Source organism: Lissotriton vulgaris, chromosome 8, assembly GCF_964263255.1.
Source record: "Lissotriton vulgaris chromosome 8, aLisVul1.2, whole genome shotgun sequence".
Lineage (NCBI taxonomy): Eukaryota > Metazoa > Chordata > Amphibia > Caudata > Salamandridae > Lissotriton > Lissotriton vulgaris.
In genome coordinates, this window is record NC_141696.1 from 1,506,368,287 (window position 1) to 1,506,384,902 (window position 16,616).

General features: G+C 44.3%; 1 protein-coding gene across 2 annotated transcripts in view; it reads right to left on the bottom strand.

Annotated features, from left to right (window-relative positions):
• The window catches only part of GSK3B (glycogen synthase kinase 3 beta), a 110,298-nt gene extending 93,926 nt beyond the window's left edge, over positions 1-16,372 (bottom strand). For both annotated transcript variants that reach the window (XM_086935617.1, XM_086935618.1), the window contains exon 1: positions 16,281-16,372. In XM_086935617.1, the coding sequence (XP_086791743.1) occupies positions 16,281-16,340 (60 nt within the window). In that variant the 5' untranslated portion in view covers positions 16,341-16,372. The remainder of the gene's footprint in view (positions 1-16,280) is intronic.
• Between the last annotated feature and the right edge of the window lie 244 nt (positions 16,373-16,616).

Genomic DNA, 16,616 nt, shown 5'->3' on the forward strand with positions numbered 1-16,616 from the left:
GAGCACCTATAGTGCATGGTACAGGGGCTGAAAAGGAGTCCATTTCCAATTGGGTTATATACCTATTTTTTTATTTTTATTTATTTTCAAAGTTTTATATAGCGCGAACAAGATCTTCGCAGATATCAGAGTGCTTTACATAGAGGGGTACATGAGGGAACATGGTCAAACAAGTAAATCAATAGATCACACAGTACAAATAGGTGGCTGCAAAGCCAATCCTGTGAGTAATAAGACAACTCATACAAATAAGTAAAGGGGTCAAACATGTAGTACAGATCGGTGCAGGGTGTTAACAGAGTTCGAGATAGTAGTTCAAGTGTATTTAGCCATGAGGATAGCTTTTACTTCTTTTTTAAAGAGTGTAGTGGAAGAGATAACCATTAAAGTAATGGGGTAACCCTAGAGGTACTGGACTTGGGTAATAACTAATACAAACAAACAATGGTCCGAGACCAATCTATTTATGAACGCAATAGGTCAAAACTTAAACAATTTGAGGCGTGTATTATATTCATGAACCTGAACTCAATTAATGAAGAGCAAAAAAATAGGCAACAGCAACAAACTCAAACCATATGCAATATTTTAATCTATTGTCGTAATGAAGGATCAATTCACAGTATTATGTACATTTTATATACAATGCCCCGTATCAAGAGCGTGCAGTAAAGAAAAAAGTGTCAAAAGGGCGTGATCGTGATAAGATGAAAGGAAAATAAATCACACAGAGTATATAAAAATTATTCTGTATTATTCAGAAAAAACCAGCCAATAAGGACTGGAACAGTATGTCCTGGCCACTTCAATAAGTCAATATACAGTCCTTAATGTTATTCATAAGACATAAGATGTATAAATGTCTGCACTAATAGAGGGGGGGGGGGGAATAACATTAGTGGTCCAGGTTTTTAAGTAGGTGTCGACGTTTCGACTCGTCTTGCGGCCTTGCGGTTGGTTATGCCTGGGCCATGCGAGTTTTCTTCAGGACAGATATGACGGGGCAAGGGATCTCGTAGATGACCCCTTCACAGGATGAAATGGACGTAATTTTCTTTCCAAAGTAACTTAGTCCTTATATATCCAATGGGAATATTGTTCAGATGCTCTGTTCTGTGTGTATGGGGTTCCTATCTTACTCATAAGAACATGTACCAATACATGTCTTTTTACTCGAATTCCAATGTAAAATATCCAGCTTGTAAATCTTCACCAATATATTAGCCTGAGTTGGCTATCTGCAGTGGCTTCATGGGAAGGGTTAATTCATAAATCACTCGCCGATTCTGAGGAGTAAAAACCGGCAGCGGCAAGATAGGCAGCGTGTTTAATATTAGACACGCGTCAAGGTAGAACCCCAGGGCAACTGCTCACGGAGGGGAGCGCGGCGTGGTCTGACACAGAACAGAGCATCTGGACAATATTCCCATTGGATATATAAGGACTAAGTTACTTTGGAAAGAAAATTACGTCCATTTCATCCTGTGAAGGGGTCATCTACGAGATCCCTTGCCCCGTCATATCTGTCCTGAAGAAAACTCGCATGGCCCAGGCATAACCAACCGCAAGGCCGCAAGACGAGTCGAAACGTCGACACCTACTTAAAAACCTGGACCACTAATGTTATTCCCCCCCCCCCCCCCCCTCTATTAGTGCAGACATTTATACATCTTATGTCTTATGAATAACATTAAGGACTGTATATTGACTTATTGAAGTGGCCAGGACATATTGTTCCAGTCCTTATTGGCTGGTTTTTTCTGAACAATACAGAATAATTTTTATATACTCTGTGTGATTTCTTTTCCTTTCATCTTATCACGATCACGCCCTTTTGACACTTTTTTCTTTACTGCACGCTCTTGATACGGGGCATTGTATATAAAATGTACATAATACTGTGAATTGATCCTTCATTACGACAATAGATTAAAATATTGCATATGGTTTGAGTTTGTTGCTGTTGCCTATTTTTCTGCTCTTCATTAATTGAGTTCAGGTTCATGAATATAATACACGCCTCAAATTGTTTAAGTTTTGACCTATTGCGTTCATAAATAGATTGGTCTCGGACCATTGTTTGTTTATATTAGTGGAAGAGATAAGCCTGGTTTCGGGAGGGAGTGAGTTCCAAATCCTAGGCGCCATTCCTGAGAAGGAGCGTTTGTATGTTTTTTCCATCCGGAATCTTCAAAGTTTCAGCAGAAGATTGTTTGTGCCTCTTGTGTTTCTAATTCCCCCAGAGATTGTCAATTTCTGAGCGAGTATAGTACATATATGTGAATTTAGAGAGAGAATAGTAGGCTGGGGGTCTGATTAGCAGGTCCACAGCCTCAGTAAGTCGAAAACCAGTGAAGCTAAAAGCAAAAATTGGGGTGACCATAGGATAGCAGACCCTACTCTCCTACACATGGTCACTGGAGTCGCCCCTCTCTTCCGCATCTCTGTCAAACCTTGGTGTCTGCTTGGACAGACTAAGGTCTCTTGCGTACTTGGCTTCACTCTTCGGGTCCGTGAAGTATGAGGTTTTCCCAGCGTGAAATATTTGCAATTTTGCTGGGTATAGTAAGGAATATTTGACGTCCAGTTTCTGTAAAGATTGTTTGACTGGCAAGAATTCCCTTCTGGCTGCCTGCACTGGGCGGGTGAAATCATGATACAAGGATACAGAGCTCCCTTGGTAGATGACATTCTGGTGGTCTCTTGTATCTCTGTTTCTATAGTTATTGTTAACTGGGGTTTATTTAGCGCCAAATCACCGTCAGGTCTCTAGGCGCTCATGATAATGACAGTAACAACAACTGAATAAATAAACAGAGGTACATATGTGACAACATTACTTAGATAGAGCAGAAAGCTTTCCTAAACAGGAGTGTTTTTAACGACTTCCTAAAATGCAAAAGGTTTACTTCTTTACGGAGTGACTCCGGTAATTTGTTCCACATCTGTGGGACCTGAACAGAGAAAGATCTCCCTCCCTTGTTTGCCATTTTAAAACGCGGACAAGACAACAATTGGGAGTTAGAGGACCTAAGCATTCGTTTGGAATTATAGACCCCAAGACGTTCTTTTATATAGGCAGGCGCTTGCCCATAGATTGCCTTATGGGCAATACAGAAACTTTTAAACTCCACCCTTTGCTTTATGGGGAGCCAATGTAGCCTGCGCAATAATGGAGAGGCACAGGTCAGTCTAGGTAGTCTACAAATTAATCGCGCTGCATCATTCAAAGTTACCTGCAAGCGATTAGTCAGTGTTTTTGGCAGACCTAGGTAGAGCGTTTTCCCATTGTCTATCCTCGAGACAATGGTACGGAGCATAGTTAAAGAAAGTAGGGGAACTAGCTTGCGTAGCTGCCTAATTAGGTTAGTACAGGTCTCAACAACAGAAGATACCTGGCTAGCCATTGTCAGCTCATGGTCGATCTTAATACCAAGGCTTTTCACATTGGGACACGGTTTCGGGGTGGGGCCATGTTCCTGGGGCAAGAACAACTCACTCCAGGGCGAGGCAACAGTTGAAACCACCAAAACCTCTGTTTTTTCCGGATTTATCTTCAGCGAATTTGCCGCCATCCAGCTCACCGTATATCTAAGTATATTCTGGGCCTGGGACTGTGCAGATGCCGTGTTATCAATACTCAGTAGCAACTGAGTATCGTCGGCATAATTAAAGATTCTGCAACCCATACTACCCAAAGAATCTATCAGTGGTTGCAGGTAAAGATTGAACAAAAGTGGGGACAGTGCAGAGCCCTGTGGGACTCCGCACTCTAGAGTACCCACCTCGGATATACAATCCCCCAACTGAATCCTATGAGTCCTCCCCGAAATAAAGGATTTCAGCCACTGGTGAGCTAAATCCTTTATTGCAAACGCGGCCAGTCTGTCCAGAAGCAGGGCATGGCTGACAGTATCAAATGCCGCTGAAAGATCTAAAAGTATCAGGGCACTTGGTTTCTTACTGTCAGCCATGCCTCTGAGCTCATCCAGCACCGAGAGCATTACTAACTCGGCGCTGTGATGTGCACGGAACCCCGCCTGACGCTCCTGGAGTAGATGTGTAACTCCAGGAATGAGCAAAGGGACTTCAGCACATGTTGTTCCAATATTTTGGACAAGAAAGGCAGCTGGGATATTGGCCTATGGTTTTTTAAAATAGCCGGGTCAGCCCCCGGCTTTTTTTATCAAGGGCTTGACTCGTGCTTCTTTAAATCTAGCTGGTAGAAGGCCAGTATAAAACTAATTGTTTAAAAGGGAGACGATGTGGTCCTCTACAACAGGGAGCGCCAGACAGAAGACACTGGGAGGACATTGGTCCGCAGGGGAACCTGACTTGGTCCTACTCATAAGCTGCCCAAGAGTTGTAGAGTCTATACCTGGAAACCTAGAGATGGTGGATTTCGGGGGAGCTTGAGAAACATGTAATGCAGAGGGACCACTGGAGGTACTATTCTTAATATCAGACAGAATAGTTACCACTTTCTCAAGAAAGTAACGTTGAAAGGTGTTACAATCTATCGTTATTTCTGATTTTTCTTCTCTTGCTCAGTTCTTTTAGGATTTTAAACGTTTCTTTCTGAATATTGTCTGCATTATTTATACGGGTTTCATAATATTCACCTTTTGCTAACACGATAAGCTTTTTACATAAGTTCAGAGATATTTTATACTGTTCCCGATCTATACAGTCTTTTGTTTTCCTTCAGCATCTCTCAAGATGGCGAAGCTTTCTTTTATGTTCCCTCAGAGGCGGGGTAAACCATGGGGCACCTTTTCCAGCACCCTTTATTTTCTGTACCCTTTCAAGTGCTATCTGGTCGATGGCCTGTCTAATATTCCGCGCTATGACCTTATAGTGCTGATCTAAATCACCATAAGAGGTAAGTGGTTGCATATATTTAGGAAGGACATCACTTAAGGCCTTAGAATCAACATTTTTTCCATTGACGTACTTTTTTGGTTTTTAGGGGTAGTTGAAACAAGTAACTTTCAATAGGGACGTCATAATGAAGTAGATAATGGTCAGACCAAATACAGGGTAAAATATTCGTAAGGGCCACCTCTGGATCAGAGGTCCAGATTAGGTCAAGGGTGTGACCCTTAATATGCGTTGGAGCATCTACAAGCTGTTCAAGGCCCAGTGAAGTCATGAAGGTCGCCAACTGTCAAGTTGTCAAGTCTTTGCGGGACCTGTCCCAGTGGACATTAAAATCTCCAGTTACCAAAACTTTTTTATATCGAGTACAGATATCTGAGATAATGGGGGCAAATAATTCGTTGAACATTGAGGTGCCTTTTGGCGGGCGATTAACAGTGAGAACAATAAAACCGGTATTGTTCAAAGTGATCTTCACTCCAAGTATATCTGCTGAATCAACTGTTTCAGCTAATGATTGAATAACTGTTAGATGTTTTTTAAACAGAATTGCTACCCCCCCCCCCGAACATTGTCATCACGATTGTGCCAGATGATGTCGTATCCATTTGAGAGGGCTGCTATAATATCGGGTGATGAATTGTCACCTAGCCACGTTTCTGTAAGGGTTAGGACGTCTATATCCTCATCCTGAAGAAGAGTAAAGATTTCAAGGTGATGTTTTTGAAGCGACCTTGTATTCAGGCTGACGAGCTTCAGAGAGGGCGGGAGAGTAATGGACCTGCAGCTAAGGGGTCGTAGGATGTTAATCTCCTTTAATCTAGTCAAAGTAATTGAATTTAGAGTCTGCCTACCTGAGTCTAAAAGCTGTAGCTCACTCGAAGAGTATGTCAGACGCCCACCAGGGGTACTGGCCCCTGGGCCCGATCGTGCGCGGACGGGCACAGACGGGCAAGACTCTGGCTCGACTCCGGCGCGATTGCGGCGCGCCCGCTGCGCGTCATGACAGGTTTTTTTAGGGGACTCGCGGTCACGCCTGAGCACTAGAGTGCTCACAAGATGGCGCGGCGAAACCGTCCCACAAGTACCCCCAAGATGGCTGCGTAGGATAAAAATGCAGACTACAGACCCGCTAAAGCAGCGGTGGTTATACCAATTACAGTGCAAGATTGCGCTACAACAAGGGATTAAAATCAGGGGTTAAGAACGAAAAAGAAAAAATAAAGTTTGAACAGAATAGGTATTTTAAAATTCACTCCGCTGCATACAGAACTCGCCCCAGGCGCAGGATACTCAAAATGCGCTGCGAGGTCTGAACACGCCTTAAAAGACTAATAATAATCGTTCTGGCAGTCGCCCCAGGCAGTGGTCCAGGGCCCAGCAATCTTGTGCGCTCTTTCTATGATGCACACAGGTGATGAGCCCGAAGCATTTATTCCACTCCAGCCACTGCGGGGGACTCCGGTATTCCCACGAACCCCAGGTTGCTGCAGCTCGACTGCCCTTCCAGGTCTTCGTGCTGGTTTCTGATCACCTCTAGTACTTTCTCCATACTGAGGAGTTTTTCCCGGGTTGCTTTGCTCTTGTCTTCCAACATGGACGTGCACTGTTCGACTTGCCCAATTAGTTTCTGGTGATTAGTGACCTTCTCTAATAGGCGAACAAATCTATCTGCATAGGAGTCGATTTTGTTGTTGATTGCTGAGAGGGACTGTTTCAAATCCTTGAACATTTCTTGTATGTCCTGTTGAGGGGTGGGGTGCTCCTGATTCTACATCCCACTGGCTGATCTCTATGACGGTGGGCCCCCTGGGGGGTCTGCCTTGCTCGAAAACTAGTTTTGACTGTCTGGTGTCAGCTTTCCCCATGTCACCGAGTGGTTCCAAACCTCTGTGGGATCAGGTGCTGCCAGCCCTGCCGAGAGGTTCAGAGCACAGGGGGAGTCTGCCAAACAGCTGCATGGGATTCTCAGCCAAGGCAGCAGTCTAGTTACCAAGTTGGAGTCCTTCTCAGCTTCCGGTCTGGTACAAATGGCACAGTTCGCAAGGCGTCCTCGAGTCCCCACAGAGTGTAGCCAGTCACCACCCACCTTAGTAGGGATCAGTCCTCAGGAGTTCTCTATTGTGAGCCATCTCAGATAAGGGCACGCACGAATCCGGTTCGCCCCTAATTGCCACTTTATTTTAGGTGTTTTTGTTTGAGTTTTCTAAAATTTTCCGTTTATGTGGCCTCGCAGCCCTATGCTACAGAGTCATGGGGGCAGAGCTTCACCACTGCCTGAGACCGTCACGGTACCCCCCCAACCTCCCCTAGGTGCCCACAGCCAGGACAGGCTTCCCTCTTCAGTCTCGGCAGTCCCGCCAGCCCTGCACGCAGCAGTCAGCTTGCCTCACTGTGCGTTCCTGCTCACTTCAGCCCGCAATCCTCGTGGTCAGTCTGTGCCGCCTGGGGTCATGGCGCTTTTCATGCATCTGTCGCCTGCAGCTTTCCTACCTCCTGTCGCGGACCATGGAGGTTGGCGGGCGATCTAGGCAGACACTCTTCCCATGTCTCACGCCCCATAGCAGGACCCAGCCGCTCACCCTCCATCTCGTCCCAACACTGCCTCCCACCAGAGGGTGGTGATGGACGGAGCATCTGAATCAATCAAACACTCACACCCAGTCAAAAGATCTGGGTTTAATCCATCACCGTTCTTTAGCCCACTCTGCCACCCCAGTTCTGACATGGCTATATGCAAATCAGTCTGACCCTGTGCCTTATGGGAACACTGACCCTGTGCCTCATGGGAACAGTCCAGCCCGAACTGCCAAGCCATGTCTTCCCTGGACCGGAAACTAGCTTCCGAGGACCGGTTTCTGGCATTCCAGCCGTCTTCAGCCTGGCTTGCTTGAATCCAGTGGCAAAGTCAGTAAGGGACTCACGTCTGAGCATACCCTGCCACACTTATGGCGGCCAAAAGCGGTACAAAAGGGGTTGGTGATGGACGGAGCATCTGAATCAATCAAACACTCACGCCCAGTCAAAAGATCTGCCAGGCCTCAGCACAGCGCTACGGTCACAGTGCTCAGTTCTTCCGTGGGGGAGTTTGGGGAGGGGAGGAGGGGGTGGTAGGGGGAGGGGTAACAACAGTACGGATGGTTATTCGTGCCAATGCAGCCCCAGCTGTGGTCAGGCCACATCACCGCCTCAGCACCTCAAGGCTGCTCCCCACCATAAAGCGGCTATGCAGCGCAGTTTAGTATGCACAAGCCTCTGTTCGGGTCTCTGTTACGGTCTTGGAGCACCCCTTGCTGTATTTCATTTTAGGTGTCGATGGCAGCAGTAGATGTCAGATTAATGACCGATTTTTTGTCCTGCCTGCAGAGCCTCTCCAGATGGCGGCCATTTTGCTGCTGGGCTCTCTAGCGTTTGCTAGATTTATCGCACCTTTATTATTAATGCTTCAGACAGGCTCCATTGCCTGAGAACACTGGGAGACCTGGCTGAGGCTTTTAGATGACGAGGATCGGCGTGAAGTTTTGATGGCCCTCAATCTCCTCCAGGCACACAGGACTTTCCTGGGAATTGCCCAGTTAGTCGCTAAAAGGGATATAGCTTTCCATAGGAAGGCAGCTAAAGCACCAAAGCTGTCAAAATGGAGATCTAGAGTGGATTAGTGCGCTCAACAAGAAAAACCTGTTTACTCTGCAAACGGACACCCAAGCAAATATACTAAGGTTTGGGGCAAATGGCTTGGGCGTTTGGGAGGAGGCGCTGAATTGTGATTCTGCAGTATGTAAGATCCTTGGTATCTCATTCTGTACTGAGTTCTCTATTGCCCTGGCTCTCAGCCTGATGGTAAGTGATGCGGTTGAGGTCTTTTTTCCAGATCATTAGTGGGACTTGTTTTCTTGCAATAAATGTGTTCATACAAAAAGAAAAATCCTAAAAGGGACCAAGGGGCATCCTGCCCATTGATAGTTAAGTGTAAAGGGAGGCCTGGACAAAAGAAGCTTTTCTTTCCCGTGGAAACTAGCGAGCTTGGGAGGGGGGAGCCGGCCCAAACCAATTTGTATAGTTTCAGAGGAGGGGACAGACCATTTTCCTAAACACACCCCTAGCTAGCACACCAAAAATCATCAACGGCATAGGGGTGCTTCCATATTGGATCTGAGTCAGATAGTGCACTGTGGAATAGTTTGCAGTAAGGCCAACAGCATGTGATGTGTAAGTGAGAACTTTTTTTTCCTCACTGGCAGCAAATTTCCATGAGTCACACCCATCTACAGACTACTGAATTCTACAAAAGTGGCAACTCACCCACAGTTCTTTAGAACACTTTCTGGACCTGTGGAAGAACAGAAAAGGACTGGACTTGCGGTCTGTGATGTGTGTTGACCTGAAAGATTATGCCCGAGTGCCTGGACTCTGAAGGGGACTCCAAGGGTCTCTTGGCTGACATCCTGTGTGGCTACATTGACACAAGAGGCCTGTTTCAAGAAGTGTCAAGCTCACCATAGCAACCACACCTTGCTGGTCCCTGCTGGAGTGAATCCTGGATGCTACATGCTTCCCCTGAAGTCCTGGGAGCCTTAGAACACAACAACAGGAGGAACTACTTCAGAAAGTCTGAAAAGTTGGTACTTAAATACTTTTTGGATTTCCAAGACCTCCAGAGCATCAGCAGGACCTCGCAGTAAAGGTATTGGACTTCAAGAGGACTTAGATACAGCTTCTAAGCTTGCCTCACTGGAGGATTTTGATTTCCATTTTAGAGACTGAGTCAGAAGGTAAAATCTTTGACTGAGACAACCTGCATAGAGTATCAGATTTCCACTCCATCGCAGTCAGCCTGAAATTGAGCCTAGATCCGGGTCAACCACAAATAGTGAATTCTAATTGGCGCTCTATTTTTTCATGGCCCGTTTGACCCTTCAACTTTAAAAATTAATCTCTCCTGTTCCTTATATTGGATTTTAGTTATTTTTGTGTCCTATTTCTTATTGAAGTTTTCTCAATTTTTAGAAAAGGGTTGTGGGATTTTAATTGTGCTGAGTTTTGACTTTCTCATTGTTTTGATAACGCAAAATACTTTACACACTTTTTTCTTTTTTTTCCGTCTGCTGTGTCCCATTTCTACCAGGGGACATGCCCAGGCTTATTAACTGAACTTGTGTGTTAGACCTAAAGGCGTTTGGACATATTACTTCGGAAGGAGTCGCATCCTCCCCAAATAATAACCCATTTTCTTACATGGGTGAATGTGGACTCCCCTGACCCTGTGGTTGCAGTAGAAGGTGAATGCATATTTCCACTCGCCTGGTGTGTGTGTGTATTTCTATTCCTGTATGCAACAGAATGGGATTTGTAGAACCCCCTTATCCAGTCTGCAGCAGAAGTTAGTGTGTGTGTATTACTATTTTGTTTAGATGGGGTGCAGTGACCACAGTTTTAAGTTTCAGTTTTGTTCAGATTGTGTGGTATTGAAAGTTATGTTATGTTAAACATTTCTTATAAAGCGCACATACACAGATTGGTTTCTTGGCGCTGAAATTAAGTTATTGCTAAAACCCTATATGTTTAGTTGTCTGCAGAATCTAGTTATAAGTTTGGGTAAAGAGCCAAGTCTTAAGAAGCCTATGGAATCTAAAATGTTCAGTGCAGGTTCTATTGTGTCTAAAGGAAGAGTGTTCCAGAAGCTGGGTGCAAATATGCCAAAACTTGCATCCACCTATTCGTTTCAGTTTGTAGGACGGAATGGTTAGAAGGTTAAGCTACGTGCAGGTAAATATTTCTGAACAAGTCTGGATATAAAATACTAAACACTTGGATGCTAGCAGCTGAACGGGCGGTCCACAATAATATCAGGGAAAAATATATTGTGTTCACAATACAGTCAATGGGTGGTGCATCTAGAGGGAGGGTGCGCATCCAATACCCAACATTTCTGAAACAGAAGAAAAATTTCAAATCACCTTCTGAGCACACTAATGAGTAACTAAAGGACTGTTTCAACCAAATTAAAGTTGCAAAAAGAAATTAAATAGCTGGCAGTCCACTTAATATCATGAAAAAATCAAGTCCGTTCTCCAGACGTAGTAGTCTCTGCAGATCTTCAAGGGTTTATTCCAAAGTAACATAAGCTCTATACATCAGTCTCTGTACATGGATGGTACATCAGCCAACACGTGTTTCGGCATGTATTTATATCATACATAGACTTCTTCATTACTCAAAGTATATAGTATTTCCTGGATATATAACTCCTTCGTCTTGATTACCAGGAAAAATGATCAAAAATTACCATAAGTACGTGTTCAGTATTCCGCATAAAGATTCCAACGCTTTCAATAATACCTCCTCTTTAATTATTATCACGAAGTGGGTTTCATATAACGGAGGTAGCTTAATACTCCTGTATCACAGTATTTGTCTTTAAAAAAGACTGAGGACTTAAACCCCAAAATATAGAGTATTTCCTTTTCGTCCTCGTAAATGTTTTAATTCTCAAAATGTAATATCCTCAGAACTCGTGATAAATCAGGAGGATCATCAAAGTAATATCACCAAAGTCAAGTCCGGTCCTCCGTTCTCCTCCTGTACGGTGGCAGCAAAAATCCTTGCTGCTTGTCGGCGTTCCTCCTGATATATCACGAGTTCTGAGGATATTACATTTTGAGAATTAAAACATTTACGGGGACGAAAAGGAAATACTCTATATTTTGGGGTTTAAGTCCTCAGTCTGTTTTAAAGACGAATACTGTGATGATACAGGAGTATTAAGCTACCTCCGTTATATGAAACCCACTTCGTGATAATAATTAACGAGGAGGTATTATTGAAAGCGTTGGAATCTTTATGCGGAATACTGAACACGTACTTATGGTAATTTTTGATCATTTTTCCTGGTAATCAAGACGAAGGAGTTCTATATCCTGAAAATTCTATTTACTTTGAGCCCTGAAGAAGTCTATGTGTGATATAAATACACGACGAAACACGTGTTGGCTGATGTACCATCCATGTACAGAGACTGATGTATAGAGCTTATGTTACTTTGGAATAAACCCTTGAAGATCTGCAGAGACTACTACGTCTGGAGAACGGACTTGATTTTTTCATGATATTAAGTGGACTGCCAGCTATTTAATTTCTTTTTGCAACTCTAATCTGGTTGAAACCGTCCTTTAGTTACTCATTAGTGTGCTCAGAGGGTGATATGAAAGTCTGGATATAAATTTTGGGCTACCACCATGCAGGGTTTTAAAAACAAGGCAGCCAACTTTAAATGCACATCATTGTGAGATGGGAAGCCAATGTAGCTCTTTCATAGTGGGAGAGATGTGTTCACATCTGGGTTGATGGGATATCAACCTGGCTACCTGGTTCTGGACCATCTGCAGTCTTTTGGTGCGATAGAGCGGGATGCCAAAGTATAGAGAGTTGGCATATCCAGGTGTGATATCACCATGGCTAGGAACACCTGGATTAAAGCTTCCCGAGTGAGTAATCTCCTAATCTTCCTTATTTTCCTCAATTGAAAGACACAGGTGGAAGTTACTGCTCGTAACTGAGATTTCATGGCGAGGTCACTATTGATGATCACTCCCAGACTTTTGGCTGAGGAAGAAGGGTTAGGTGAAGAGCCTAGTTCACTTGGCCAAAAATGTGCGTTCCAAGGGTTCAGGGGACCACCTATAAGGATCACTTCTGTTTTGTATTGGTTTAATTTTAACTGGTTGTTATTCATTCAGTCACGGATGTGTAGCATCGTTGCCTGGAATTCAGATATCGAATCCGCTGAATTATTGATATAAAACAACAGAAAGTAGTGTGTGCACATATTGTTTAATGATCCTGCGTTGGGCTAATATCTGTTTCCTGTTTTAATATGTTATAATTGAATAATTGAGGGAAAGAGGTGTGGTGAAATCTGCTGCTTTTCCATTCCATTCCATTCCCTGCTCAGCCTAGGCTGTGATATATGATGCGCTGTTCGGGATGCAACTGTATGGCTTGATTTACAAAGAAGAGTGAACTGAACAGGGTAGAGGCTGCTCACGGAAAGTCATTCTACCAAGTAACCTCTAAACCGGCCTCCTCAACAAAGCGAGTGTTCCTTTTGTACATGGACTAGTTATACCCGCGTTTAGTAAAGGACACACTTAAAAAAAATCACAAGGGGGGCCCACACCGCCGCTGCAATCGGACCCAAAGGAGACCGCTATGCGTTGCCGAGGGAAAAGGGGGGGCGAGGCAGCCAACTAACCCCCGAAGGTGCCGCTGTTCCCCCACATGGCGCAGAGGGAGGAGAGCACCCAGAGGCGCAGGTCCACCACCCTTATCGCCAGCCGCCTGTACTCTCGCACCCTGCAGCACCCACCAGGTCCCCGGATCAGCTGCTCCCCTCCTCACAGGGCACTCCTTACTGTCACAGTCCGACCTGACCTTTGAGTTTCTCCTTTTTCAGAAAGCGATTGCCTATCTTTGAACTCCAATAAAAAATTATGACACGAAAAGGCACAGATCTAAAATAGGACAAAGTCCTTTGTTATTCTAGGGCACCAGAAAATAGAGGAAACAGCAATCACTAACTATTTCTGATGCTGCTACCTTCCCTATAGCTTCTGTGGCCAAGAGAGATAACACCTCCTGACACAGCAGGAGAGGTGTCCTCGGTCAGCTAGTGGCATGTTGGGTTGGGAGGGTGGGGGGAGGGGAGGCAGTTACAAAAGGGATAGCTGCAAAACCCACAGTATGATGTTACTGACCTCTAGTGGTGCAGGTAATGGCAATCCAGACCCCCACTGAAAGCCCATGGTGGTCCGAGGGCATTTGAAAGGGGTTTGGAGGCTGCAGCTGGCGAGGATGGAGGGGGTTGGACTGGCTCAACCTCTGGCTTCCTGTCTAACGTGTCTGAGGGAACTGCGTCCTCAGCCACAAAAAGATTCATTGGGGTTGCTGGGCAAATAATAAAGACACAGTGAGAAGCCCCTCCCTCGGCTACGAAAGGGGCAGAACGTTGGTTGCAGTTGGCGTGCCATAGAAAGGCACAAGTGCCTGCTTGCAGCTCTGCTATCTTTAAAGGGCTCGAGTGCACATTTTGCCTTCTCTCACAACAACCGGGCACCTTCAAAGGGCATGCCATGAGAGAGTCTTAGACATGCCCCGAAAAGCCAGTGGTTCTCAACCAGGCTTGGCGCCTAAGGGCCACCAACGATGAAATTGTTCTGCCCAGTGAGCCGGTCATATCCAGTCCACATTGTATGGTGAACTTGGCTGCGTCCCTCCCGTCATTAATTGAAAGAGTATGGCTCAGGCCTTGTCCGAGAAAATTGGGCAGCACTTGTGCAACTAAGTCCAAGATGGCAAGGGAGTATCAGCCCAAGAGGCAGGCAGTGTTCAGACTGTAGTGCAAGGCTAGCGGAAGAGAATATCCTCTTCACAAAGGTGTCCAGCCTTTTGGATTCCCTGTCCAGTGGAGTGGTGGGGAATGCGCTTGGGTAAACTCTAGAGCTGGAGGGATGGACCACCAATCTCTCAGGGTGTGGGGTAAGGAAACTGTGGTCCAATAGGGTACGGAGATGGCGGTGGGCAATTGTCCTATGCACATGAGCCCCTGTGCAGGGATTGGACTAGGCCTGAGTAGTACATCAGTAAGGGCGTCAGTGAATGGGAGTAATGTTTCGGAAGGGGCAACACCCGGCTGAAGCACCTATGTCCAGACAGTCGTCTTGATTGCCACTAAGGGTGGGGTAAGGTCGAGAACCTCAGCTATCCTCCGCACCACCACTGCGATGAGCCACCCTCCTCTGTAGCGACAGCAGAGGTGAGTGACCAGGTCAAGCCAGTATCTGGGGATGTGTCCAGTCCAGATCCACATACCAGTTGTCCTCCTCCTCTAACTGGTATCCAACGGCAGACCACTCCCTTTAGTCTCCCAATCCAGATAGAATGAGCAATCCTAAATACAGGGTTGCGCGTGTATTAACTATTCCTAAATTCTATACATTGATCATATTAAATAAAAACCTAAGGTTTTTTTCATTCCCACTTTTCATTCATTAGATTTTACTACATAAATTGAAGAATAGTCGGTAAACATAGAAAAATTATATGCTGCAGTTCAGTTCTAGGTAACGGGCATTGCATGTTTTTAGAGAACCAAACACTATATATCTCTGCAATAAGAAGGGGTTGACTGATGTAACAGTACAACACTTTTGTAAATTACCCATAGAGAAAATTACATATTAAAAGGTCACTTTTTTCTATTACCTTCTAGTTTATTTTCATAATTCTTTTATTTAAATGATTAGTTTGGAGAACCATAAGCTATCTACACAATGACTGCCTGCAGATTTCCTTATGTTGTCTACTTTTCAGAAAAGTGTAACTTTCCGGGTTCACAGACTGGTTTCACATCTGCTTCCACCACCTACTTCAAGTAGATAGAAACCACAGAATAAGAATAAGGGGCTACGACTTTGAAAAATGAAATTTTTTTCTAACCACTCTGCTTGTTCCTGAAAGCTGGTAAGATAAATATGTTGGCACAGCACACCTTCAGTGATGTAAAAGTGTGCTCTTTTTGGCACAGCATTTCCCCCAGCCATTTTCAAAAGAGAAAAAAGAATCCCCTAAATAATGTTATATTTTGATTATTTTCTCAGTTCTGGGGGAATAAATAAAACCAAGATAGCTTTAGAATCCCTAATATCGGCGAAAAAAGGCTGCAAATCTGGTCTGGATATCTTTTGTAGAAAAAATATATGAAGGTTTAAGTATGAAATGCCTCGAGCATAAAAAACATAGAACCCAGCACTCAAGTGGAAAAGCCTAAAAAATTAAGAGGTAAAATTTTAACCAATAAATAAGAAATAAAGAATTTATACTCCAACAACAAAATGATGCAGTAATAAGGGCGCTATAATTCAGGCGTCGCAGCACACCCGGTTGCACTCGACACCCTCAGTGGGAACCTGATGATGAAGCCTGCCACCCACTTGGTTGGTGGGTGAGGGTTCTTTTAAAAAACAATTGGTTTCTCCCACACAAACTAGTAATCGAATGGTGTTAAAATATTGTTTGTATGAGCCTGTTCTCTTTGATTGAGGTAGTAATAAGGCCACCTGTTGGATACCTGCACCCAATTCGTGTTTCCTCAATGAAGTCTAAGACCATTAGCGTCTGTTATTCATCAAGCGATGACATTTCTCTCCAGGTCCGTTCTTGCCTACATATACGCCAATTTCAAGCAAACTACTTACATGCATAAATCTCCTAATGTGTTGTTTACATTGTTAGTCACTATCTAACTGATGTATAACAACACATTTATATATATTAAAAGACTGCCCCGTCTACTGACTGTTACACCCTGGTTTGCAGCACACTCTGTACTGTATGCACACACTTACCTTAGTCCAGGGATGTGCCTTGATTTGAGGGAATTTGAATTCAGTGTAGTTTGGGTTCATTTCTCTTATTTGCTCCCTTGTTGGTGTTCCCAAGACCTAGTGGAAGAATACATTACCATTAGCAAATACAGAGGAAGTAAGCAACTTACAGTTTGCATAAGTTTCCTTATGTGACAGGTTACCCTCTTAACTGATGGCATTCTTTTAGCTATCACTGAAAAAACATCAATATCTTTCAAGGGAAATAAAAATACAATGTAAAGTTACTTTCTTGGCAAGAAAAACACCAGAGCATTGAGATTTGGGGTTGACCAGTATACAAAGAAAAAAAAACAC